A 26,082-nucleotide genomic window follows, 5' to 3' on the forward strand; every position below is an offset into this window, starting at 1 on the left:
GCAATGGGCCGAGTTACCCAATTTGAGGTGGATTAGTTTGCTGGAGATGCCCATTCATGGCCTCTCCATAGGACACATATAGACAGGTATACATGATTTGATGCCAAGTTGGCTGTCTTTCAAAAGTTTCTTTGAGCAGTATATGCCAGTTTCTGCCCAATCAGCAACAGAGAGAGAGCTTTTGTTGATAGTATTTCCAAGGATTGGGTATGACGACTTAAAGTGTATGCATTAATTGTGTCTTTAGTTTCATACATTCCTTCATTGCAAGTCACCGATTTCAATGTTTTTTTGCTTTTATTTTTCCTCAGTCATGTTCTCGCACCTCGTAGTCTTGAGGTTGCAAATAGATTTGGATGATTGGATGCAAGCTTTGCTATATATTTCAACAGACACAAGAGATGTATGTTGATAATTTTTTGGTTGAAGGGGTGAGACTATTTTGGTGATGGGATTTTATGGTAACTTTTTCCATCGACGGTTTTCTCATCACTATGGTTATGATGTAAACTCAATTTGGCACGTTCCACCATGTACTTTGCTTTAATATCAAGTGTCCTTTTTCCTCTACATTGATCCAACTTTGTGATTGAATTATAATAATATGCCATTGGTTCATAAGCACTACTAGCCCATTTATGTCCATGTTTACATATGTGACTAGGTAAGAGAGCTACTTACCCATGATATGTTACCAATAGCCCATTCAAAGTATCTAGCTTATACTTGTCTAGTTTTATGCCATGTATCGGCCTAGTTACATGACAAATTCTACAAAACTGGTTCCATGAAGCCCACTTAAAGTACTTAACTTGCTTGAACTTCCAGATTATGTCCAGGTTTATTGTTTTTTTTGTGTTTAATTGGGCCATGTGTTTAATGCCATGATATAACCCAATCACATCTCTAAACCCATATTGTCAAATGATGTCGTTACACATAATAATTTTTTTATTATAAACAACTATTACGATCCCATTGAGACTACTTGATTAAACAACAATCGAGCAAAAACGAGAGCTATGTCACATAACATGCCAAGTGTTGAGCAAAAAATCCAAACTTGTGTGGACATTGAGAAGAGGTGCATAAAAATTACACACATATGCATGGCAAGAAAAACTCAGGTAAAGGAGCAAACCAGCAAGGAGAAGGAGGTGATGGTTAAATTTACAAGAGTGCAATCCAATGGACTAATGCCAAGACACTAAACATGCATTGCCTCAAGTGAATTTCGAGACAAGAGAACATTCATCATCATCATTTGGGACACATACCACAAATTCAACGATGCATTGATAAAAATTGGATCAATCAAATATGGTGGCTTGCCGGCCTTCAATGCGTCTAGTGTATCTTGTACAATTGATTGTGGAGTAAGTGGCAACAATGTGTAGCAAGTTTTACATGTCTCAACACCCTTGTCCACCAAGAGAGTCTTTGTGCAACAATGATGATAGTAAACCCGCTTTTGCTCTGCAAACTAAACTCACTTACGACCCCTTTAATGCTTCTTTTGTAGCACACTTGTTCACACAATAGGTTGAGCAAGTACCTTTCTTGGGCATCTACCTCTTGCACCTTAGGATAGTCATGCCCTAATCGAGTAGAGGTCACATGTACGTGTACTTGTGCTGCACTTCCCTTCTTTGGTAAATACATCTCTATGAGCAGCGATCTTCCATCACAAAGACTAGCATACACTACTTTGAGCCTTTGCCATCGATAATGCCGTTTAAGGTTTTATTTTGAGTTACAAGATTGCACCATGCGATCATGCTCCTTTTGAGTTTATTGATCTATGAGCTCATGAATCTCAAACTTTATTTGATTCTTTCAAGTCTGCGAGCTCAAATCGTGCTCATTTAAGTTGCTTCATGATCTTAGGAGGTTCAAACTTAAGCTCGAGCCTTTGCAATGGCTTTTAAGCTACAAGGTTGCACAATCTGTATTGACTCATCGATCTATGAGCTCATGAGGCTTAGAATTAAGGTTGATCCTTCATAATCCACGGGGTGAAATTATTCTCATTTAAGTTGCCTCATCAACCTAAGAGGCTCAAACTTTCTTAAAATGTACTGACAAGTCAGCTTTTTTATTTCCACCAACATCCTGCATCAAGCCAGGCACCTAGGACCATCCTTTGCCTTGAGATATCATCAAGGGTCCTTAGTGGGGGTTGATGCAAGTCCAACCCTCTTCCAACTAAGCTAACCCCCAAGTGGGTAAGGAGGCTCAAACTTAAGATCGAGCCTTTGCAATAGATATTTATGGTTTAAGAATACTTTTAAGCTTCTTTTAAGCTGCAAAGTTGTACCATGCAATCAATATCCTTTTGACCTCATTGATTCGTGAGCTCATGAGGCTCAAACTTCATCTTGATCCTTGGGAGTCCACAAAGTCAAATCGTGCTTATTTTTGTTCCCTCAAGAGTGTAGGAGGTTCAACGTAAGCGTGAGCCTTTGCAATGGATAGTAACATTCAAGGTCTTCTTTTAAACTACAAGGTTTCACCATGTAGACAAGCTCCTTTTTTTTTAATAAAAAAGTTCGTTGATTAGTGAGCTAAGGAGGCTAATCATGCTCATTTAAGTTGTATCACGAGCTTAGGAGGCTTAAAGTTAAGTTTGAGCCTTTGTATGTCCATGAGGTTATTCACGCTATTACAATTGGCTTCTTTTAACATACAATAAGATCTTTTCTGGCCTTAGTCAACCAAGAGACTCCTTGAACCTCCTGAGCCAAGTAGCTCAAACTAAGTTTGAGCCTTGCCTATCCAAGGCCTCTTTTAGGTTGTCTCATGAGCCCAAATGTTTAGGCCTCTTTTAGGTTGTCTCATGAGCCCAAATGTTTCAATCCAAGAAATTACATTAATTTAACAAATGACTTCTTAGCTTTTGTGTCTTTGTAAATTTGCAAGGTTTCACCTAGTGCGATTGAAATCCTTTTGAGCCTCGGGAGCTTACGAAGCTCAAAATTTTATGTCCAAGAGCTTAAATCATGCTCATTTAATCCGCCTTGTTTTAGAATAAAAGTTAAATTAAACCAACAAAAATTATTTATACATGGGAAGCACTACCTACACTGGTTTTTTCCATGAGCGTTCTCGCTGGGACATATTTTTTGTTGTAAAACTTAAAACTTGAAGATTAAGAAACTTAGAGATGGAAGGTTAAAAAGCTTGGCAAACCTCCTGCATGCTCCTGAGCAAACAAGAAAACACTCAACAAAAACAATATAGGCAAAACCTACATAGATTGCTAAGCTTGTATGGATTGCCAAGAGCAGGAGGACCCAGAGGAATCAAGTAGACTCTCTCTCTCTCTCTCTCTCTCTCTCTCTCTCTCTCTCTCTCTCTCTCGTTGTCGTTCATGGGCTGCTCGTATGCAAGGCAAGGAGACATAAATTTGAGATCTTAGGAACTAGACCTTCAATTGGGAAAGTAAAAAGGTGGTCCATAAGGAGCAAATCTAATGAATGTGTCTAGTGCACATACTGCAAGGCTTTTGGTCATTTATGGAATAATTGCAAGATTAGGATACACCACTTTAAGGAAGGGAAAGATGTGTCTCTCATTGGATTGACCAACCTAGAGCCAGTTAAGCAAGCAAAATTCACTGAGAATGTGAAGAATGAAGCCAACATATGTGATATGGCTAGGAGAGGCAAATACAAATTTTTTTTGGGTAGAGGTCGTGGAAGAATTGATTTTATCAGAAGGAATTTTAGCTTTTGTACGCATGGGAAGTATGGGCATCTCTTGGAGCGCATCGAAGACAAAGCTGCTTGGAGCACATTGGGAATCATGTAGTATCTCTCTCTCTCTCTCTCTCTCTCTCTCTCTCTCTCTCTCTCTCTCTCTTCCCCTTGTCAGCCCCTGTTGTTGTCCATGGGCTGCTTGTATGAGGTCAAGGAGGCTTTGTCTCTTGGAGTGCATTGATTTTAAGATATGCTCAACATGGTTGTGGCGAGGAAGTATTAATGCAATCATGTATACTTGCACCTTGAAGGCATGTGGCCTTGTGCAAGACGCAAGACTTCGATAAGAGTGAGAATTCACGATGTGATTTTGCTAGTCAGGCGTTGTTGGAGAACTATGTTATGCTTGGCAATGTGTTGGTTGATATGTCTCCAGATGCAACACCTATGCTTTCACCTTCAAGTCTTGTGGCCCTACACAAGATGCAAGTCATTGACATGGGAGAGAGAATCCAAGATGTAATTGCTAGTGAGTGGTTGCTAAAAAAACATGTCATGCTTGGCAATGCGTTGGTTCACATGTATGCCAAATATAGTGCCTTTGTGCTTGACGAGCTTCTTGTCTCAAACTTTATCTCTAGGAACGCATTGATTGTAGGATATGCCCAAAATGGTTGTGGCAAGAAAGCTCCATGCTATTTTCACCGGATGTAAAAGGAAGGCCTCTCTCTAGGTCTTGTGGTCTCATGCAAGATGTTGACATGGATAGTCAAGGGCTGTTGGAGAAAGGTTTTGCTCTTGGTGGTGATTTCATTGATACATATGACAAATGTGGTTCCCTCATGAAAGCACAAAGAGTTTTTGATGGGCATCCTCTCTAAGATGTCGTCTCTTGATGTATGTTGATTGTAGAATATTAAAGATTCACACTTGTTTTACTAAGGCATGCTTGTCAAACCTCACCAATGCTCAACTTCCCAAAAGTGGCTTCTAAACATTGCCAGTAGTAGCATCAATTAAAGTAGCATAAGCCTCTCTAGGGTGTTGTCTCTTGGAGCACGTTGATAGGAATCCTCTCCAAGATGTAGTCTTGGAGAGGATGTAGTCCAAGATGTGCTCCAAGATGTAGTCTTTTGGAGCACATGCCTTGCAAATGTGCCCATCATGGATGTGGCAAGGAAGCTTTGTCTCTCGGAGCACATTGATTGTAGGATACGCCCAACATGGTTGTGGCAAGGAAGATTTAGGTTGTTTTAAGAAGATGTAAAGGGAAAAGGCCTTTCTCTAGATGCAATGACTTATACTTGCGCTTTCAAGGCATATGGTCTCACGCAAGGCATTCACACGAGAGATTGCTATTATGGAAGAATTCACAATGAGATTGCTACTTGAGGGCTATTGGAGAAATAGGTTTTCGCTTGTGATGCTTTGAATGATATGCATGCCCCTTCCAAAATCACAAAAAGTTCTTGATGAACTCTCTCTTTGAGATGTCAGTCTTAGAGAGGATGTGCTCCAAGATGTAGTCTCTTGGAGCACATGCCTTGCAAATGTGCCCATCATGGATGTGGCAAGGAAGCTTTGTCTCTTGAAGTACATTGATTGTAGGATATGCCCAACATGGTTGTGGCAAGGAAGATTTAGGGTGTTTTCACAAGATGTAAAGGGCAAAGGACTTTCTCTAGATGCAATGACCTATACTTGTCCTTTCAAGGCATATGGTCTCACGCAAGGCATTCACACGGGATATTGCTACTGTGAGATTGCTACTATGGAAGAATTCACAATGAGATTGCTACTTGGGGATGTTGGAGAAATAGGTTGCACTTGTGGTGCTTTGATTGATATGTATGCCCCTTCCAAAATCACAAAAAGTTCTTGATAAACTCTCTCTTTGAGATGTCAGTTGGAATCCATTGGTTGCAGATATGTCCCAACATTTTTGTGTCAAAAAAACTTCGAGCTGTTTTCACTAGAGGTGAAGGGAAAGCCTACCACCCAAATGTGATGTCACGTGTTGTTTGAGAAACATGTTAGTCTGCATTAATTGCAAGTATGCCGAACATGGCTATGGCAAGGAAGCTTTTGGGCAAAAATCACCTATGCTTGTAGCAAAGAGAATAAAACTACAAAGAAAGAGAGATGTTTTTTGGAAAGTACTATGCATTTTTTACATACACTTATTTTGTAAGTACATCTCATCCGATCTCCATTCTTTTTTCAAAGGTTTCATTAACCAAGTGGTCTATTCGAATGTTAACATCATGGCTTCTAAACGTGAGAAAATTGTTTGAGCACCAAAAAAGTCTTAGAATGACTCTCTCTCTCTCTCTCTCTCTCTCTCTCTCTCTCTCTCTCTCTCTCTGCATTGCTAGTTGCTTAACTTCTTGTGTAGTCTTTCAAGTAGCAAGACTATACAATGAAATCAATCCCCTTTAAATCTCGTTGATCTAAGAGCCTCAAACTTAAGTTTGAGCCTTCTCTATCCATGAGGCTCATTTAAGGTGTTTGACTCTTTATTAACAACGAACATATGGATTTAGCCACATTTAAGGTGACTAAATCATGCTCATTTAAGGTGCCTAACTTTCTATCAATAATGAATGTATATGGATTCAAGTTAAGATTTCCAATATGAGGCTCTAAAACATCTATGATGAATCTCAATTTTGTCGCCTACTAGATTTAAGGTACTTTGCAAAGGCCTTTGGATTCACACACTATCTTTTCCTCACCTCTGCTACAGATGAAAACTTCTTTCATGAAGCATGTGTCATGCCTTTGTGCTAGGATTTGCTACAAAGTTTTGCTTTGTTTGCACCACACACCCAAACCCCTTTGAAGTTTTCCTTTCTTGACCAAAATTGGGAGATAGAAGGTCCAAATTGGCAAAGGTGTACCCATACACAAATCGATCTAATTGGCAAGGCTATACGTATAAACAAATCAATTTTGGATTTGTGATGTGACAAAAGGACTATTAATGTGTTTTGTCTTAAGATAAGCAATCAATTATTCAAGAGTAGGTTCCAAGTGCTCAAGCGTGTTGATAGTTTTCAAATCAAGGCTATGTAAACTTTTCTCTCAAGATGAAAGCTAAAAAGTCATTTTTGCTCATGCATCCAAGGCATGCTATTCGAGCCAACATCTGTTAAAACCTGACTATTTTGTTGCCTTTGGCCTTCGGACACGTGCGTTTAAGACATGCAAGCGAATATTAAAGCTGTTCAGAAAGTGGCCGTGCTCATGTTCTAATAGTGTCTCATGCAAACCTCAACAGTGTTCGATACAAGGTTGTTGTTCACATGGGATTTGCTTGTAAAACATCAATATGTTTTTCTCCTTTTTATCCAAGGAATTGGATGAACCATTTTTTCTTTTGCACATCTACATTAGAAAATGGTTGTAGAGTCTTAGTTTTGTTTGAATGTTTTGGACAAATGATTTCCCATTTCCCTATCACGATTGCATTTGTATAAAAGACTAAGCAGATTCTTGTTGGTGATGAGTAGGAGGCCTTATATCAAGTGAACTTGGGAGGCTTAAGCATGATGCAACTGTCATAAGCTTGTAGTGTGGGTTTAGATAACCATCTCTAGATTTATGACTAGAGATGGTCATACAAAAACCTTGTATGACCACATTTGTTGCTAAGTTTTTGGGTTGTTTTTTTTATTCACAAACATCTATTTGCTTATTTGTGCATATGTATTGATATGTGATGCATGCATGACTAGGATGTTTGTTTTTAGCAAAAATTACCAAAATAGCTGTCTAATTTGTGGAGATTCCCAAAATACCCCTCAAAATTTCAAAAAGTTCCAAAATGCCCCCAAAATTTTGTCATAAATTCCCAAAATTCCCTTCACATTTTCCAAAATTCCCAAAATACCCCTGTTGTGAGATTAAATTTCTCCAAAGATAATTTTTTTTGTAGCTTTTCATAAGAAGAGTGATTGTCTTTGAATACAAGATGCTAAAACTAGAAATTGAGTTGATTATGTAGGCTTTGAAGATGAATTGCTTCATTATGTTTAGACCTAATTTCTTTCTTTTTGCAAAATAATTTCTAACAAATTACATGCTAAGCACTCAAAAATGGACCTCATTTATAAAAAAGAAATAAAGATTAGAAAATCTTGAACAATCCAACCAAAATAGATTAAGGGTATTTTGGGAATTTTTGAAATTTGAGGGGTATTTGGGTAATTTTCCCTTGTTTTTATCTATTTGATGATATGCTTCTGTTGTATACATTTTTTTTGTAACTCTCTTACTTATTAGCCACCAAATACTTCTTTTCCAGCGTAAGTGTGACCAAAGGACCAATTTTGCAATTTACTACCATAAGATATACTATGGATGTAGGACAATTGCTGTTCTTTGAACCTTCTATAGTTTGTTTAGTTGCCTTTGAAAAGCAACAGTGGATGATGGTGTTATGCAAGTCCCTCTTGTAAAATTTTGTGGGAAAAAGGGTGGACATCACTAGAATTTTGATTCCTTGTCCATTTAGAGATCCCTTTTGGCAAAGGGAGTTATTTGCTATGAGATGATGATAAGCTTCAACTTACGTTTAGTGGCACAAATATGATGGGTTTCATCATGACGTGTACAACACCTCAAGGGAGAGATTCTTCTGCCCATTATAGAATGAACACATGGTCTAGAGCTAGTGCCCCCAAATGATACGGTATCACACTATAGTGCAAGTTGTTTAATCCTAACAAGACATGGCTACTTGTCTTGATCACAATCCTAAGTTGGTGATTATTTCTTGTGGAGCAATGCTCTAGAGTAAACGTCTCAAGCATAATAGCTTGTGACAGATGCTCACATAAGTGACGTTTCACAAACGCATACGAAACTCGAGCACTCTCAGCGATTGATTCATTAAAAGGGACTAGAAGGCTTAGTCAATTAAGTTTTTCACAATCTACAAGGTTAGTTGTTACACGATAAGGCTAAGATTTAGGGTAGGACTAGCTTGTAATCACCATTGTACAAGGTGATTAAATTCTTACAATCCAAACGCATTCAAGGTACGAACCTATTTGCCACTTGTTCAGGTTGTCTACTAGAGATGATGTTCCTGGCAAAGCAGTTTTTTTAAGTGTGAGACGAGCAATGAAAACATTAGTGTTCTGAAGTAGAGATGTTTTGTTTTGGAGGATGAAAACTCATCTTCATGGGGGAAGTAATGTCAGGTCACTACTCCTACGGCTAGGAGCCTATGGGTACACATGGACCAAGAGACGGCCATGGCAAGAGGTCTTATTAATAGGAGCAAGGCTAGCCTACAAAAGTTGGTTTGTTGGGTGGAGCTTCTATGTGCCTCCCAGATTTCTCAACAGTGCTTCGGGGAATGGCTCGATATGCATAAGACAAGCATCAGCCCCATTGTGCATTGTAACAAATGCCTCATACCCACAAACATAATCGGATACCTACATGCTTTCAGCTATCACCTTGTTTCATTAGCGCTTTGTAAACTCCTTATCTCATGAGATAATTTGAATCCGTTCAAGAGTTATAAACCTGCTCTGAGGCACCCCATCTAAATTACAGCATATAACTATCACTCAGCTAGTGTTCATCTTCTTGTAAATTAACCAAAGTCTCAAAAATATACATAGCATTGTCAAAAATGGTTTCGACCAAGAAATTTTGATAAGTATGTACGCAAATATACGACGCACCTTGCATTACACCTTAGAAAGGAATTACAGAGGGTCCCAAAAACAATGGGACCAAGCTTTGCTTGTACAAATGACCAAAAACTCGTGTTGGATGATATTGTACAAAAAGAGAGGAAGAACAAGGGGACAAAAGCAAGACTAACTGCTAAGCCACATTGAAAGAGGGCTAAGTGATGCTGCCATGTTGCTTTTTCATGGCCTTCATGTGTTCAAAGACTTGGCAGTTTTGTTCCTTTCCATGGTCTTGAAGCTCGACTTGCTTCTCCTTGTGAAAAGCAGCCAAAAAAGGTTGCCCATGCTAGCTCATCAGCTTCAGTTCATGTTGTAAGCCCAACTGTGTGCAGCAAGATACGCTCTTACAGCCTCTTTTACTGCAAGATTAGAGATCAACTGGTTAGGTTGGAGAGGTTGCCGTGTAAGAGGATCGAACTTACCCACCTGCTCATTCAACAATCATAAGTACAATGTAAGTTTGAATCTATACAGGAAATGGTATAAACAATTAACATTGTCATCAAGAAAGGAAACCTTCTCCAAATGATCCAGTAACACCGCCCTCTCATAAGTGACCCCGCTTGGGGTAATTACAGGATCACGGTAGAGGTCCATGGTTATCTTGCAGCACAAATACTCAGGTACCTATGCCACTCACACACAGAATTTAGAGCTGACGTTCAGCAAATTCAGTCTCACAGTCCTAAAAGATTGATGCATACCTCAGATGGCTTGTCACACTCAGCTGCCTTATCAAAAACCTCAGCTAAGGTCTGCTTTTGCTCCACATGTGAACTCCTTAACTTTGCTATCTCAAAAGTGGTCTTGTCAATTTCGACAAACTCTGAAGAACTCTCTTTCATTGCATCACCTTCACTGTTCTCAGTGCCCTCCAACTGATCCATAGCTTTTTCATACTCATCCTTCAGAGCATTCTCGCAGAACTCCCTGCATAAGCAAGATACATTGAGCGATTCATCAATGGTGCATTAGCAGGAAAAACCGACAACTTCAATAAGGCTTTTGTAAAAAATCACCTCAAAACCTTTTGTTTCTGCTGACGTGGTAGAGCAGCCTTTTCCCATTCTGCATACTTTGCTTTTGCAACTTCCAACCATATCACCTCCACCATGTCACTTGCTTCACCTCTGCTCAACTCCAGAGCCTGGCAGTAAATCGATTATCACAGTCGAGCATGGAAAAGAATCTGCCTTCAAATTGTCTACATGAAGAATATTCAACGAGTCCTTAAATCTCACATCCTTGCCACTTGGTCTTTGTGGCGTTGGGTTTGTTGCTGGGCCCATGACCTGATGGGCTTTACAAAAAGCAAGCTGAGAGATAGAGATGTGCAGTTTTTTCTACCCTTCACTGGAGGTGACGGGGGACTGGAGAAAAAAGTTATTGATCAACTATGGGATAACCCATTCAAAAGGCCCACCATCGAAATCTAGTCAGGGAAAAGCATTCGACATTGCCCAAGAAAAAGGCTTTTTTGCACCTTTTTTTTCCTCTATTCTTTTGATTTATAGTAAGAAAGTTGTCAGCCACTCCAACCCCCTGCCCTTCTTAAACAGCCATCTAAAGCACTATTATAGCAATTCACTTTTTATTGTTAACTTCTGCAAAGGGCCCTCACACAAGTTCCAACAAAGGGACAGTAAAGCTCAGATCCTCAAATACCTTCCACACACACCACCATACCTTTTCCAGTTGTTTGACAGCTTCACTTGAATCATTCCTTTGAGACAATGCAAGCCCTAACAAGTAGCGAGCCTGGAAAAGAAAAGATCACAGCTGTCATCAGATGCCGTACGGTGGAATTACAGTATAGTCGAAACATATGTTGCATGAAATTCCTCCATCATTGCAATGTCTTAGCAAACCAACCTCTCGTAAAAAACTCAGAAAAATGTAAGTATAATTTTGCCTTGAAACTTAACAAAGCATTCGTAGAACAAGCTCACCTCAAGATGCTAAGAATTAACCAGCAAGCTGCAAAATTCCTTACAGAACTATTAACAGACCCCCACGGCCACATTACAATAATCAAAGTAGTAATTGGCTAAATAAAGCCACCAAACGACATAAAAGTCAAGCTGCCGCTTCGGAACTGTAATTGATTGCTCATGAGTACAGTGCCTAAAGGATTGTGCATGGTTGCACCATTGTCCAATATCGAAGCACCTGTAGGCAAGGCCATCTCTAACAACGTGTAATGAGGAAAATGCTATTGCTAGTCTTCATCAAGACTGTTGTGCAGGCCATGTTCTGTGTAGCGTTCTTATCTTTCCTCTTGTTCTGCCTTGCTAAAAGTCAACCTTCTTGTGTTCTTTGGAATGATCGAGCACAATGTCCTCATTGTTGCTTTCTCTTCTTTGAAGGCTCCCTAGACTGCTTCATGCTAGCCCTTAGATGCAGCGTTGAACCAAGTCATCGTTTGCACAAACAGTGCCCTCAGCACGAAGTTCATAGTAGCTCTCACTCTGCATAAGCTTCGGGAGCACATCCTCACAAGTTGGTGTAACGGAAACAGTGAGTCAAACTTGCTCTACAAGCCTTCTCCTCTTTCCTCTTTCGTCTTCCTTTCTAAAAGTCAACCTTCTTGTGTTCTTTGCACTAATTGAGCACAATGCCCTCATTGTTGATTTCCCTTCTTCAACGACACCCTAGCCTGCTTCCCGCTGGCCCTTAGATGCAGTGTTCAACCAAGTTATTGTTTGCACAAACAGTGCTCTCAGCACGAAGTACATAGTAGCTCCCACTCTCCATGAGCTTGGGGAGCACATCCTCGCAAGTTGGTGTAGTCAAACTTTCTCTACATGAGCTTGGGGAGCACACACTCGCAAGTGAGTCAAACTTTCTCTACCTGAGCTTGGGGAGCACACCCTCGCAGGCCGTGGTTTGTCTTGAAGTGTTGAATTCCAGTCACAGGCTTATTCGTGAAGTTTCTTTGTGTCCCAAAGTCTAAAGTAAAGAGTATCGGATGAAAGCCAAAGTCTACCGCCCTACGAGCCGGTTTCATGATTCCGTTGCCGGGACAGAATCACTTTTTCCTCAAGAAGTGACCCTCGGTTGGTTTGCTGAAGACACAAAGTATAGGAACTTGGAATTACACTATGGTTGACAGGACGGATGATACCAGGGAAGAGGGTTCCTCTTCATAGGACAGATAGGAAATTCCACATGTTCGCCCTGCCAAATTGTGGTCAAATTAGGACTGATTTTCGGTTGCATTTTTAGGGTTTGCAAGTATGAACCAAGATGAGATAGGGAGAGGTCTCACGACGGTAGATTGGCCACTAGATCTCCTGCAGGAGTGATGTGGGTTTGCCAGGTGGCACATTGCTCGCCGATTCTCTGAGGCGATTGCTTGGATTCTCTGAAGCATTGGTAAATAATCTTGAAATTTGAGCTTACTTGGTCGTGAGTAGTACGCTACAGTGTTGTGCCACAACACTCGTTTGCAAAGGCAAGAGCCATTTGAACACGTAAAAGTTAAGGGACGGGTTGCAAGATGCTATGTAGTGAAGTTCAAGAACTATCCACCTATGGATGCAAAGTGGATGGAAGAGCATGAATTGTCACAGTCACCAAATGTATTGCACCTTTACCTTGAGGCCTTTGGGTTACGTCCTACGTATGTCCCAACCCAACGTTTGCAAAGGAGGGGTAATGATAAAACTAGCACATCGAATGTACTCATGGATTCAGTGCAATAGTAGTGTACATTGTTTGACAAAAGTATGAAGGTCTCATTAAGTCATTTGTACACATGTTTTGACAACCTTTCTTGCGGATACATGCGATGATAAAAGGGTGCTTACCACACTAAATCATCTATGGCATGTACATATGGCACGCAATCGATGACGTTCGCGATTTTAAGAGGGCGGTATGTCACGAGGACGTGGCAATTGCTAACTTGAGTTGTTGGTTTCTTTCCGATGATTTTTATTTGATTTTTGGGACCCTTTTTTTGAAGTTGCAAATGGTCGGACATTGTATGGCCAATGTGAAACGGCCGACGGGCAAGAGTTTCACCCGCAGTCGGGAAGTGCAGGTCACCACGAGTTGGTCGGGCCAATCCGCACTGGAATCCGACCAGTAAAAGGGTGTCTAGGCTCAGTTAAAAGTCATTTAGGTCCCTCGCGACATTTATAAGTTGGTGGATACTAGGAAATTAACTCAAAAGAGGCATAAGGGACATGGTGGCTCCTAAGTAGCTTTCCCAGTCTGCATGAAGAGGGGGTGCCCATTTCAAGAGAGGGGGCTGATTTCAGCCCATAGTTGAGAGCTACATTGTGTGTGAGTAGTGGGTGCAGGTGCTCACAGCTTTAATGGAAAGCTTGCCTTCTCCCTTGCTCTATGTAGCACGACGATTTGCTCTTGCGGATGTCTCTCTCCCCTTTGCACATATGGTAATGCCCCTCTAGTTGGGCTTCTTAGATGACCATGTACAGTTATGGGGGTTTTATGCGGGTTTGCCAAGGCAAGAGCCTTCTGTACAGGAACCGGATAAGCTAATTGCTAATCCCCTTCAGGTACGTGCAGTTCCATCGCAAAGGAATGCAAAAACAGAGAGTTTGCTCGCGTGAAAACTCGTCCGATTTGAAAGGGAATTGTCCCATTGCGTGCGGGAGCACCTGAGACACACGTAGGCATGCTCGCTCTGCTCGAAACAGTCCAAAACAGTGAATTACAGCCTGCTGTGTTTTTCTGCAGGTTTGAGGTTTCACACCTAAACTGCACGGAATTGCCAGGGGAGCCTCGGAAAGGCCTTCGGATGCGTGTACAGGGCAGTAGCCACCTAACAGTGGCAAAACAGAAAATTACAGCATGCTGAAATTGACCTGCGCTCACTGGAAAGCTTCCATACCGCAAGGGAAAGTGTCCTTGACGTGTACTTTTGACCTACAGGGATTTTTGCGTCGTTATGCTGGCAAAATTGGGTTAAAAACCTGCATTTACAGCCATGGACGAGTTTGGACAGCTTGGTGAGGGTTAGGTGCAAGCGTTCAGATTGTTTATTTGCCAGGGGAGCCTCGGGAAAGCATTGGGTGCTTGTACAGGACAACTTAGAGAGAGATCCCGCGAGGAATCTGGTCTAATTCAAGGGGCAAGTGACCCTACAAGTGCGAGAGCTCGAGGGCTATCCAAAGAAGTGATCGGCATGCGGATCGAAGCACAAAACAGAGAATTCAACGAGTTGCAATTTCTCGCCAGGTTTTGCAAAGTGCTCTAAAGTACGTGGAAAGTCGAATGTTTACTTGGGATTTTGTCTGTGGAGACTTCTATTGTGGTTATGTTGCCAAAATCGGGTTGAGTAGAGGAATTTCAGCCCGATAAAAGTGGGACAGCTTGTAGAAGTTTACAAGTTTTTCTCAAGTTTATTAAGAATAAAGAAATACCGAAAGGGGCACCAATCTTTGGGGCCAACAGGGTGTCGTTGTCTCCTTGGTAGCACTCTAGTTGCCAGGCCGTGGTTTGTCTTGAAGTGTTGAATTCCAGTCACAGGCTTATTCGTGAAGTTTCTTTGTGTCCCAAAGTCTAAAGTAAAGAGTATCGGATGAAAGCCAAAGTCTACCGCCCTACGAGCCGGTTTCATGGTTCCGTTGCCCGGACATAATCACTTTTTCCTCAAGAAGTAACCCTCGGTTGGTTTGCTGAAGACACATAGTATAGGAACTTGGAATTACACTATGGCTGACAGGACGGATGATACCAGGGAAGAGGGTTCCTCTTTATAGGACAGATAGGAAATTCCGCATGTTCGCCCTGCCAAATTGTGGTCAAATTAGGACTGATTTTCGATTGCATTTTTAGGGTTTGCAAGTATGAACCAAGATGAGATAGGGAGAGGTCTCACGGCAGTAGATTGGCCACTAGATCTCCTGCAGGAGTGATGTGGGTCTGCCAGGTGGCACACTGCTCGCCGATTCTCTGAGACGATTGCTTGGATTCTCTGAAGCATTGGTAAATAATCTTGAAATTTGAGCTTACTTGGTCGTGAGTAGTACGCTACATTGTTGTGCCACAACACTCGTTTGCAAAGGCAAGAGCCATTTGAGCACGTAAAAGTTAAGGGACGGGTTGCAAGATGCTATGTAGTGAAGTTCAAGAACTATCCACCTATGGATGCAAATTGGATGGAAGCATGTACTGTCACAGTCACCAAATGTATTGCACCTTTACCTTGAGGCCTTTGGGTTACGTCCTACGTATGTCCCAACCCAACGTTTGCAAAGGAGGGGTAATGATAAAACTAGCACATCGAATGTACTCATAGATTCAGTGCAATAGTAGTGTACATTGTTTGACAATAAGTCATTTGTACACATGTTTTGACAACCTTTCTTGCGGATACATGTGATGATAAAAGGGTGCTTACCACACTAAATCATCTATGGCATGTACATATGGCACGCAATCGAGGACGTTCGCGATTTTAAGAGGGCGGTATGTCACGAGGACGTGGCAATTGCTAACTTGAGTTGTTGGTTTCTTTCCGATGATTTTTATTTAATTTTTGGGACCCTTTTTTTGAAGTTGCAAATGGTCGGACATTGTATGGCCAATGTGAAACGGCCGACGGGCAAGAGTTTCACCCGCAGTCGGGAAGTGCAGGTCACCACGAGTTGGTCGGGCCAATCGGCACTGGAATCCGACCAGTAAAAGGGTGTCTAGGCTCAGTTCAAAGTCATTTAGGCCCCTCGCGACATTTATAAGTTGGTGGGTACTAGGAAATTAACTCAAAAGAGGCATAAGGGACATGGCAGCTCCTGAGTAGCTTTCCTAGTCTGCATGAAGAGGGGGCGCCCATTTCAAGAGAGGGGGCTGATTTCAGCCCATAGTTGAGAGCTACATTGTGTGTGAGTAGTGGGTGCAGGTGCTCACAGCTTTAATGGAAAGCTTGCCTTCTCCCTTGCTCTATGTAGCACGACGATTTGCTCTTGCGGATGTCTCTCTCCCCTTTGCACATATGGTAATGCCCCTCTAGTCGGGCTTCTTAGATGACCATGTACAATTATGGGGGTTTTATGCGGGTTTGCCAAGGCAAGAGCCTTATGTACAGGAACCGGATTAGCTAATTGCTAATCCCCTTCAGGTACGTGCAGTTCCATCGCAAAGGAATGCAAAAACAGAGAGTTTGCTCGTGTGAAAACTCGTCCGATTTGAAAGCCTAATAGTGGCAAAACAGAAAATACAGCATGCTGAAATTGACCTGTAGCTCATTGGAAAGCTTCCATACCGCAAGGGAAAGTGTCCTTGACGTGTACTTTTGACCTACTGGGATTTTTGCGCCGTTATGCTGCAAAATTGGGTCAAAAACCTGCGATTAGAGCCATGGACAGGTTTGGACAGCTTGGTGAGGGTTAGGTGCAAGCGTTCGGATTGTTTATTTTCCCGGGAAAGCATTGGGTGCTTGTACAAGACGATTTAGAGAGAGATCTCGCGAGGAATCTCGTCTAATTCAAGGGGCAAGTGACCCTACAGGTGGGAGAGCTCGAGGGCTATCCAAAGAAGTGATCGGCACACGGATCTGAAAAAACAAAGAATTCAGCGAGCTGCACTTTCTCGCCAGGTTTTGCAAAGTGAGTGGAAATTCAATGTTTACTTGGGATTTTGTCCGTGGAGACTTCTACTATGGTTATGTTGCCGAAATCAAGTCAGAGTAGAGGAATTTCAACCCGATAAAAGTGGGACAGCTTGTAGAAGTTTACAAGTTTTTCTCAAGTTTATTAAGAATAAAGAAATACCGACACGGGCGCCAGTCTTTGGGGCTAGCAAGGTGTCGTTGTCTGCTTGGTAGCGCTCGTTGCCATGCCGTGGTTTGTCTTGAAGTGTTTGAATTCCAATCACAGGCTTATTCGTGAAGTTCCTTTGTGTCCTAAAGTCTAAAGTAAAGAATTTCGGGTGAAAACCAAAGTCTACCGCCCTACGGGCCGGTTTTAACAACACTGATGATGTGGCATGATCTACGAAGTCCCAAAAAACATGCCGTAATAGGTTGTGAAAGTGCCTCCTCGACTGTAAGAGGATCTCTGTCCTTGATCTTTGTAGACATCAAAGCATAGTCACCTGTAATAAAGTCCCATCCACCTCAGCAACACAAAGTCGCTGAGATCGTCATGTACTACTGGCTTCAGTCCAATCCGGTGAAAAATCTGAGGTTGTTGAATCTCGCAAAGTCTCCAATAGAAACTTCGGTAACTAGTCTATCTTGGCCCCCGGAGGAGGAGCTACCGGTATATCTTGCTCTAACTTTGCACTATGATGAGAACCACTGTCATTTGCATCATCGAAAATGGGTGCATTCTCCTCTGAAGCCTGAGGGATAGCAGTAGGAGACAAAGGTTCATCAAGAGGTAAATCAAAATCTGCGTCTCTAAGTATTGGCAAATTAGGGGTCGTCGTGGAAGACTTGGAAGTGGAATTTCCTGCTGAAGGTAAAATCTTGTCGAAGACATCATCACGGCTGAGTACAACATCAATCTTATCTGGATCATAAAGTCGATATCCCTAAGAACAAGAGTTGTAGCCAACAAAAATCATTCTCTGAGACTTGTGGTCAAACTTTTCCCTTTGCTCCTTCAGTACATGGACATAAGCATTGCTCCCAAAAATCCGAAAGTGGGAGACATCGGGCTTCTTACCAAAATAAACCTCAAATGGGGTCTTCTTAGGAACTGAAGAGGTTGGAGATCGGTTTATGGCATGAACTGCCATCGCAACTACCTCTACCCATACAGACTTTGGCAAGTCTCGATGCTCAAGCATGTTTCCGTGCCATTTCTACCACTATCCTATTCTTCCACTCCATGACACCATTCCCTGAAGGTGATCCGGCATTTGCAAGCTCTCGCTTGATGCCATCGCCCGCACAAAACTAAATGAAAGCATTGGAGGTAGCTGTTTTGGTATTGTCTAAACCTCGGAACGACGTAGACGGGATGTCTAGGGAGTGTTTGGTTGTATGCTTGAAACCCCCAAGCGACGCACTCTGCGGTCTGGGGCGTTTGGCTGTATCAGTTCTCTGAGCTCATGGCCATGATCTTTTTAGGTTTTTTGCGAGGGGAGTAACGAGGTAGTCGTTGAGTAGCTTCATACCGCAGATTGTCCGTCTTGTGGGAGTACTTAGTGGCGTTGTTTGTTGTGTTTTGTAACATGCATATGTGAGCATTTGTGTTGCATTGTGATGTACCAACCGCTGAATAATCCTAATTGGATGAGATTGCCTCGGTATGTAATTTTAGTGCATCGAGACACCTTTCCAAGGTTAGCGCGGTCTGGGTGTGATGGCAAATTTTGCTACGCCAAAATATTAAGAGCTAGCTAACTTGAGTTGTTTTGCAAATATGTTGTAATCGCGGACGAGAAGCAGAGGTTCCTACCAACTTATGGGACCCCGTCCAATGGTGCCCTAGTGACACAAAGATAAAAAATAAAGGAAGACAAACACGCACAAAAGTTTTCTTGCGTAGTAACTGATCACATGGAAGCTGTACAAACGCCCCGCTTTTTGCACTAACTGGTGGCGTGGCAGCTATACAAATTTTTGCAATTCACACTAAAGACTCTGGCCGATAGCTTTTGGACCAAATTTTCTTAGAACTTGGTGCTTTTCATGTAAACTGTTGTTAGAGGCCAAGTGCCTTTAAATATGACCATGGGCTCTCACTCTGACAATCTACCCGCAAGAGATGCAGAGCAGAGCCATGGGAGTTGTATTGAGTTGAAGCAATATAAAGAAATACCGAAAGGGCGCCAACGTTTGGGACGAGTGCTCTCTTGGGGTGGACTCCCTGTCTCGTGTGTCGTGCACTCTCATGCTATGTGGATGTACTGTCCTCTGGGGATGGGTCATGGGCATGGTTTGCTTGATTGAAATGTGAATATGAATCTCATCCGTGGAAAGATCGGCCTGGTCTAAATTTGATTGCTAAATAGGTTACAATGATCATGATTTGTATTTGAGACCCTCAACAGAAATGTGATTGATCAGTGTGACTAATGTTTTTGTAGAACTGCTAGATTTGTGGAGTCTGGTGCATGAGTACATAGAGTCAATGTTTACTAAAGAAAGTTTGTGTCCTCTATCTGTTTTTGCAAGCGTAATTGAGGGCGTTTACAATTCTTTCAAGAGGGGGGAATGTCACTGTCAGGTGCAACGCATCTGGTACTCCACACAAACACAAGGTTACTTTACTTCACTTGAAAAGAGAAACTGAACTGAACACAATGGACGAGAGAGAGAGAGAGAGAGAGAGAGAGAGAGAGAGATGACACGCATGTTGGGTCTCAACCACCCTCAAGGCCCCCCTTGCTCTCTTGCTAAATCAAATACTTGCAAAACTGCAGAGAAATTGAAGGGTACTGCGGTAGATGCTGAGGGGTATGGCTAAGGATACTTGGTACTTGAGAGGCTAAATGCTGGGTACTACGAGTACTTGGTGCTTGGTACTGCGGGGTTTTTGGTGATGTTGGTGCTTGGGCGCTAAGGACACAGAGGTCCTGATGATCCCTACCCTGAGCTAGGCAGGAGCCAAGCCAAAACGCAAGGGGTGCTAGATGATGGGGGACGATGACGACGACAGGGGTACTTGTGCTGCGGTGTTGTTGAGGTGCTAATGGGTATTGTTGTCACAAACTAGTGACGTGGCAACACACTCCCAGAGCGGCAGGCCGGGAAAAACGAGCAACAAATGCTGACGACACGGCAATGTACGGTCCTCCGTGATTTGCGGCGGAAAATCCGCTGACAGGGCTGACGTGGTTGGCTGTACGGATCCTGCTTTTCACGCTGCAGACAGTACGGCATTTTGCTTTTGCGCTGGGAAAAATCCTACGCAAGCTGAAATTTACAAGCTTTTGGGCTTAGCTTTATTTTTCAGCCTTTGTTTTAAAAGCTGACAGCTTTTGGGGCTTTGCTTTTAGCAACCCTTGTAACCTTTATTAAGAATCCAAGGGGGCTCCCTCTGCAGAGCATCTGGACGCAGGGTCTGAGAGAGAGCACCCGCGAGAGTTTTACTTTTCTCGAAGATTAATATTGAAAGAAATACCAAAAGGAGCGCCAGTCTTTGGGGCCAATACCTCTTGGCACGGAACTCCGACAGGCTGTGTCGAATCAATTGTGAACTGTTTTGAAGTGAATTTGTGCTGTGTCGCGGTAGAATCTTGACTTGGAGAGAGTCCAAGTTTGTTACAGTGGTACCAGAGCGCAGAAAGATTCTTCTTCTACGGAGGATCCGATCCTTTTACAGCGCGCACAACTTTTGGGCAAGAATCTTTATGCCCCAACACCGGACTTATTAGCCACTCCCACCCTTCATACATCGCGCATCGCGCGCGCTCCCGTCTTCATCGCTCTGCTTACAGGACATAAAGCCATTAAAAATCCCAGATTACACATGGATTCTGGTTAAGAATCTGACAGAGATGACACCTCTTACTGGGAAGGCAAAGAAAGTTGAAGATCCGGTGCGGGAACTGAAGAAAAGAATGAAGATTTGGGACTTTTTTTTTTCAGACAAGTTTGCCAGAAAAGGAGTACAAACGTCAATTGTAGATTACCATATGTGTGAACAGATTGATTAAGTACTCCAGAACCCGAGATTGGTAATACACCTAAAGGGCTACCCGATTAATACGATTTACTCAAGATTGCGTGTGGCCATTGCTCTTACTCTCAAGAAGGGAGTAAAGCCGAAAAGACAGACGAGCGCAGAAAGCAAGAACTTGTACTCGCCGAAAGACATGGACAAGCGAAGCACAAAGCAAAGCTTCGGAAAGGGCAAGTGTTATGTCCCGCTCATCACAGGAGAGGGGATCTAGCCCAAATGCCGTCGGGATGGGCGTCCACTATCCGAGCAGACGTAGTGTGAACTCGGCCAGTGTGGCCGGCCATTATTACAAAAGGGAGGCCAAGGCCTCATTTGCAGTTATCGACCCCCACTGGCAAAGTGCCAGTGGTTAGCCCACGAGGCTAGGAGTGCGTGAGGTCACCTCGAGGAGGTGAGGCCGGGTGGTATGGGACGCCTGGTCTTACAGGTGCACGCCTATGTCCTCGGACGCTGGCCCCAGCACAGGGGAGCTGCCGGATGGTGGCTATGGTCGGCTGGTTCGTCGGACACGTGTCTGTAGGCAGTCTGTGTAGCCAGGAGATCCTTTCTCCGCGTTTGTTTCATGGTATCAGAGCCGGCTTGGCTGCACGAAGGACTGTGTGCACACCTACAGACTGATTTAAGTCGGATAATTACCATTTCATGAAATTTTTAATGAATTAACCGTTTACTCGATTGTTTTCTTCTCATGAGCATGTGTGCAAGTGAAATTTGATGTGCTTTTTGATGATTTTTGATAAAATTCAGCAATTCGGCAGGCGAGAATGCTTAAAAATGGAATTTTTCAATGAATTCTATTGATTTTTGACAGAAATTGAAGGATTACTTATTAAATCGCTGGTTTTGGATTAAAAATCAGCATACTGTATCCTTTTGAACTACCTCTCTCTGTAAGTCTCTCTGTGTGAAGCATAGAGAGAGAGAGAGAGAGAGAGAGAGAGAGAGAGAGAGAGAGAGAATTACCTCTCTCTGTGCGGGCCTTGAGTCTGCAGAGAGGCTGCGTAGTTTTTTTTCTCCAGCGTGGACTTCTTTCTTTCAGCGCTAGCTCCTAGCTGGAGGCTTCTTCGCATGTTGTTGGAGGCCTTGTGCGTGCTCGCCACGGGCAACCACACGCCTCTCTTTCCTTCACAATCTCCACGCGGCACTGGCAATGCGTAGGCTTTTTTTTAACGCTGGAGTTTGCGTCGATTTTTTTTTAAGAGAGGGAGTGCCCATTAGGTAATGTGGCCAAGGACATTTGAGTTTTTTTATAGTATAGGCAGGACACTTTAATTTCTTAAAAGATGAATGTGAAACCTGCACATTCATTAAAAAACTCACTTACAGAGTTGCAAAGTTTACAGAAACCTCCCATTTGCTTCTCCTGCTCCTCTCCAAAGCCTACTCTCTCTCACCTGCTCGCGTTCCGACGCTCACGCCGACGCGTAGAGCTCTTCAAACTTCGACTTTTCGCGACCGAAAAGTGTAGAAAAGGCTCGGTTTTGCGTTAATTTTCCAGTTTTTCACGCACTTCGCCATGGATTCCTCCAGCTCTGATGTGCAACGTGACAACGCACCAAGTAACATCCAAATTCCATTCACGCATGCTCTCTATATATGGATTACAACTACTTTCCAGAGTTTCGACCGGCGTGTTACCGCTCTGGAAAACGCGAATGTTCATATGAACCTTCGCTTGGCCTCTCTCGAAGGGGTCGTACAGGGGCTCAGTTCCCGACTTTCTACTCTCGAAAATATGGCTTAGTTGATGACTGCGCGTATTTCCGAGGGCGAAACCCCATCTCCAGCATTTGCAGACGCAAATTGTTGCTATTGGACGTTCGCAGGGTGGTCCGACTGCTACAATTCCGTACAAAACTACAAATTTCTCAGATGAAGAGAAGGAGTGTACGGAATTGGCCGTAAATAACTGGTTGCACCAGTGGACCACATACTTTGATCTCCATGGAGAGCATGATGAACGGAGGATTTAGACGATTCCTCTCTATATGGCGCAGCAAGGCGCTTACCTGGTGGCGTGACATGACAGAGAAGCCTACGACGTGGGCTGACTTTTGCGTGAAATGCAAGAGGGATTTCGCCAAAATGGATCCTTTGAAAGCTTACGCCAAACTGCAGAGTCTTTCGATGAAAACTCTGTCTTTTGATTAGTATACGACAGGTTTCAAAGACGCGCTCACCTTCTGCAAGGTTGAATTCCACACACGCCGTGCACATGTACTTGCTGGGGTTACATGAAGATTACCGTTGGGCCTTAATCAAGGACAAAGCCCTGACTGATGTCGAGGATGCAATGGCCAAGGCCAAGACGTTCCATTTGATAAATGGAGCGAATTATGAGAAGAAAAGAACTGCAAACCATCAATCCGGTGAGGATGCTTCGAGGAAGCGACCCCGATTCCAACGTAAGTCCAAATCACCGCCGAGATCTTCTCAGGAAAAGAAGAAAGCCAGAAATGCTTCAGTTGCTGATGCAGTGAAGAAGGGGGTTTGCTTCGGATGTGGTCAAATGGGTCACCAAATCAAGGATTGCCCTAAAAAGAAAAAGACGCAGAAACCGCAAGGCCGTCCTTCGGTTCAGATTCACGAGATCTCAGGTAACTCTGATGTTGTTCAAGTTGAAATCCATCATTTAGTGCACAGTTCATGCACTAATTGTACTTTTAGCACCAAAGTGTTTGGTAAGCACGATCTTCTCCGTTTCCCCGGGAAGATCAATGGTCACGACGTGACCGTACTCCTTGATAATGGAAGCTTCCACAATTTTGTGGATGCAAAATTGGTGCAGAAACTGAACCTGCGGACGCAGGACAGTGACCATGAGTATCACGTGAAGATGGCTCGTGGCGTGGATATGGATGTATGGAATCGGATGGTTCCAGACTTGTCGCTCGAGCTGGCTGATTACAAAGAGAACCTGGACTTCCACATCATGCGCCTGGACAGAGCATATATTATTTTAGGAATTCCATGGTTTTATGATAAACAAGACTCATTGTATATAGACTATGTACATCACTCTCTTGTTTTTGTTAAGCAGAACATGCCTCATGTATCTGTGTCGCTTTGTAATCAGAAGTCTGTAAAAAATGGTTTTGCAATACCAGTTGTTACTGCTTTGGAAATGTATAAGGAAATAAAGTCTTCTGATGTTGACTTTTATCAATGTGTACCATCTGCTTGGTTTGATTCATTAGTGCTTGGTACTTCTGTCACTGAATTTCGCAAAAATGTTTCATGTTCTTCTGTTGAACTTGGGGATTCCGATGAATCCAATCTTATCCGAGAAATCATGACTGATTTCAAGGATGTTTTTCCTGATGATCTACCTCCTGGCTTGTCGCCTTCAAGAGGAGTCGATCATGGCATTGAGCTGGTGGCTGGTAGTCAGCCCTTCTCAAAGCAACCTTATCGGTTTAGTAAAACCGAGGAGGACGAGATTCAGCGACAGCTGAAGGATTATCTCGACAGGGGTTTTGTTCGGCTTAGCAAATCCCCGTGGAAAGCGCCAATGCTACTTTCTCGAAAGAAGGATAACACTATGCGCTTTTGCGTGGATTACAAGGGGTTGAATAAACTCATTGTCAAGAACAAGTATCCGCTCTCGTGCATAAACGATCTGATAGATCTGCTCCATGGAGCGTTGTATTTTACGAAGATAGACCCGCGATCAGGCTATCATCAGGTACGGATCAAACTGGAAGATATTCCTAAGACAGGCTTCCATACGCGTTATGGTCACTACAAGTTTTTGGTCTTGCCTTTTGGTTTGACCAATGCTCCAGCTACGTTCCAGCAGATGATGAATGATCTGCTGAGACCATTTTTAGGCAACTTCGTTGTTGTATTTCTCGATGATATCTTGATCTACAGCCGAAGTTTGTCTGAGCACCTAGTGCATATACGCATTGTTCTCAAAGTACTGAGAATTGAGAAGCTTTACGCTAAGGCTTCGAAGTGTGAATTCTTTAAAAAAGAGCTTTTGTACTTGGGTCATATCATTACTCGCGATGGAATTCGCGTCGAACCTGAAAAGTTAGATAAAGTGCGAAATTGGCCCATTCTGAAGAATGTACGCCAAGTAAAGTCCTTTTTAGGCTTTACTGGATTCTTTCGCAAATTTATCAAGGATTACTCTAAAGTTGTTGCTCCGCTTACGCAACTGTTAAAAGGAGGGGTGAAAGGGCCGAAGAATTTGAGTCCTCATCGTAAAGGTAATCCCCCTGTTGTCTAGAATGAGCGTCTCGACGAGAGCTTTCGGACACTAAAGCACTTGGTGACTACTGCGCCAATATTGCACATTGTGGATCCTAGCAAACCGTTTGTGGTTGAAACGGATGCTAGCGATTATGCTATTGGTGCGGCATTATACCAGGATGGACGCCCTGTTGCGTTTGAAAGTAAGAGCTTTCTGACGCTGAGATGCGTTATCCAACGTACGAGAAGGAGCTTTACGCCATAGTCCACGCCCTGAGGAAATGACGGCACTACTTGTATGGCTCTACGTTTGTTGCATGGACATATCATCACTCCTTGCGCTATATCTGTGATTAGGGTGATCTCAGAGGCCGGAAGGCTAGATGGGTTGAGCTTATGCAAGAGTTTGACTTTGAGATCCGTTATAGAAAAGGAGCCAGCAATCAAGTTGCCGATGCGCTCAGCAGGATTCCTGAGGTCAATGCCTTGTCTATGGCTGAAATCTCAACGGATTTCTATCTCTCTCCCAGGGCTATGTCGTTTTGATGGCCATTTTGGCAAGATATGGAACAAGGTCGAAGCGGGGCATGACTCGCATACAGGCTTGGGTGGTCCGAAGACCCAAGTGAGTCGTGCTGGAGAGACGAGACAACGACAATATTCCATTAGAGGTGGACTATTGTTTAGAACTGGTAAAGTCTGCGTGCCGGAAATCGATGAGATTCGACAAAAGATTTTGTGCGAATGCCACAATGTTCCTAGCGCTGAGTATCCAGGCATCCAGAGAACTTTGGCTTTGGTCAAGCGATATTTCTATTGGCCAAGAATACGCTCTTACATAGAGAGCTATGTAAAGAGATGCGCTCAGTG

The 26,082-nt window shown here is 43.0% G+C and overlaps 1 protein-coding gene across 2 annotated transcripts in view; it reads right to left on the minus strand.

Annotated features, from left to right (window-relative positions):
- Window positions 1-9,377: 9,377 nt before the first annotated feature.
- Window positions 9,378-26,082, minus strand: part of CHIP (carboxyl terminus of HSC70-interacting protein) — a 53,901-nt gene continuing 37,196 nt past the window's right edge. For both annotated transcript variants that reach the window (XM_086501816.1, XM_086501817.1), the window contains exons 4-8: window positions 11,096-11,167; window positions 10,429-10,556; window positions 10,114-10,339; window positions 9,926-10,036; window positions 9,378-9,835 (exon numbers count right to left, since the gene is read on the minus strand). In XM_086501816.1, coding sequence (XP_086357942.1) covers window positions 9,710-9,835; window positions 9,926-10,036; window positions 10,114-10,339; window positions 10,429-10,556; window positions 11,096-11,167 — 663 coding nt within the window. In that variant the 3' untranslated portion in view covers window positions 9,378-9,709. The remainder of the gene's footprint in view (window positions 9,836-9,925; window positions 10,037-10,113; window positions 10,340-10,428; window positions 10,557-11,095; window positions 11,168-26,082) is intronic.

This window comes from Adiantum capillus-veneris, chromosome 26 (genome assembly GCF_014529385.1).
Source record: "Adiantum capillus-veneris isolate H3 chromosome 26, ASM1452938v2, whole genome shotgun sequence".
In the NCBI taxonomy this organism is placed as follows: Eukaryota; Viridiplantae; Streptophyta; class Polypodiopsida; order Polypodiales; family Pteridaceae; genus Adiantum; species Adiantum capillus-veneris.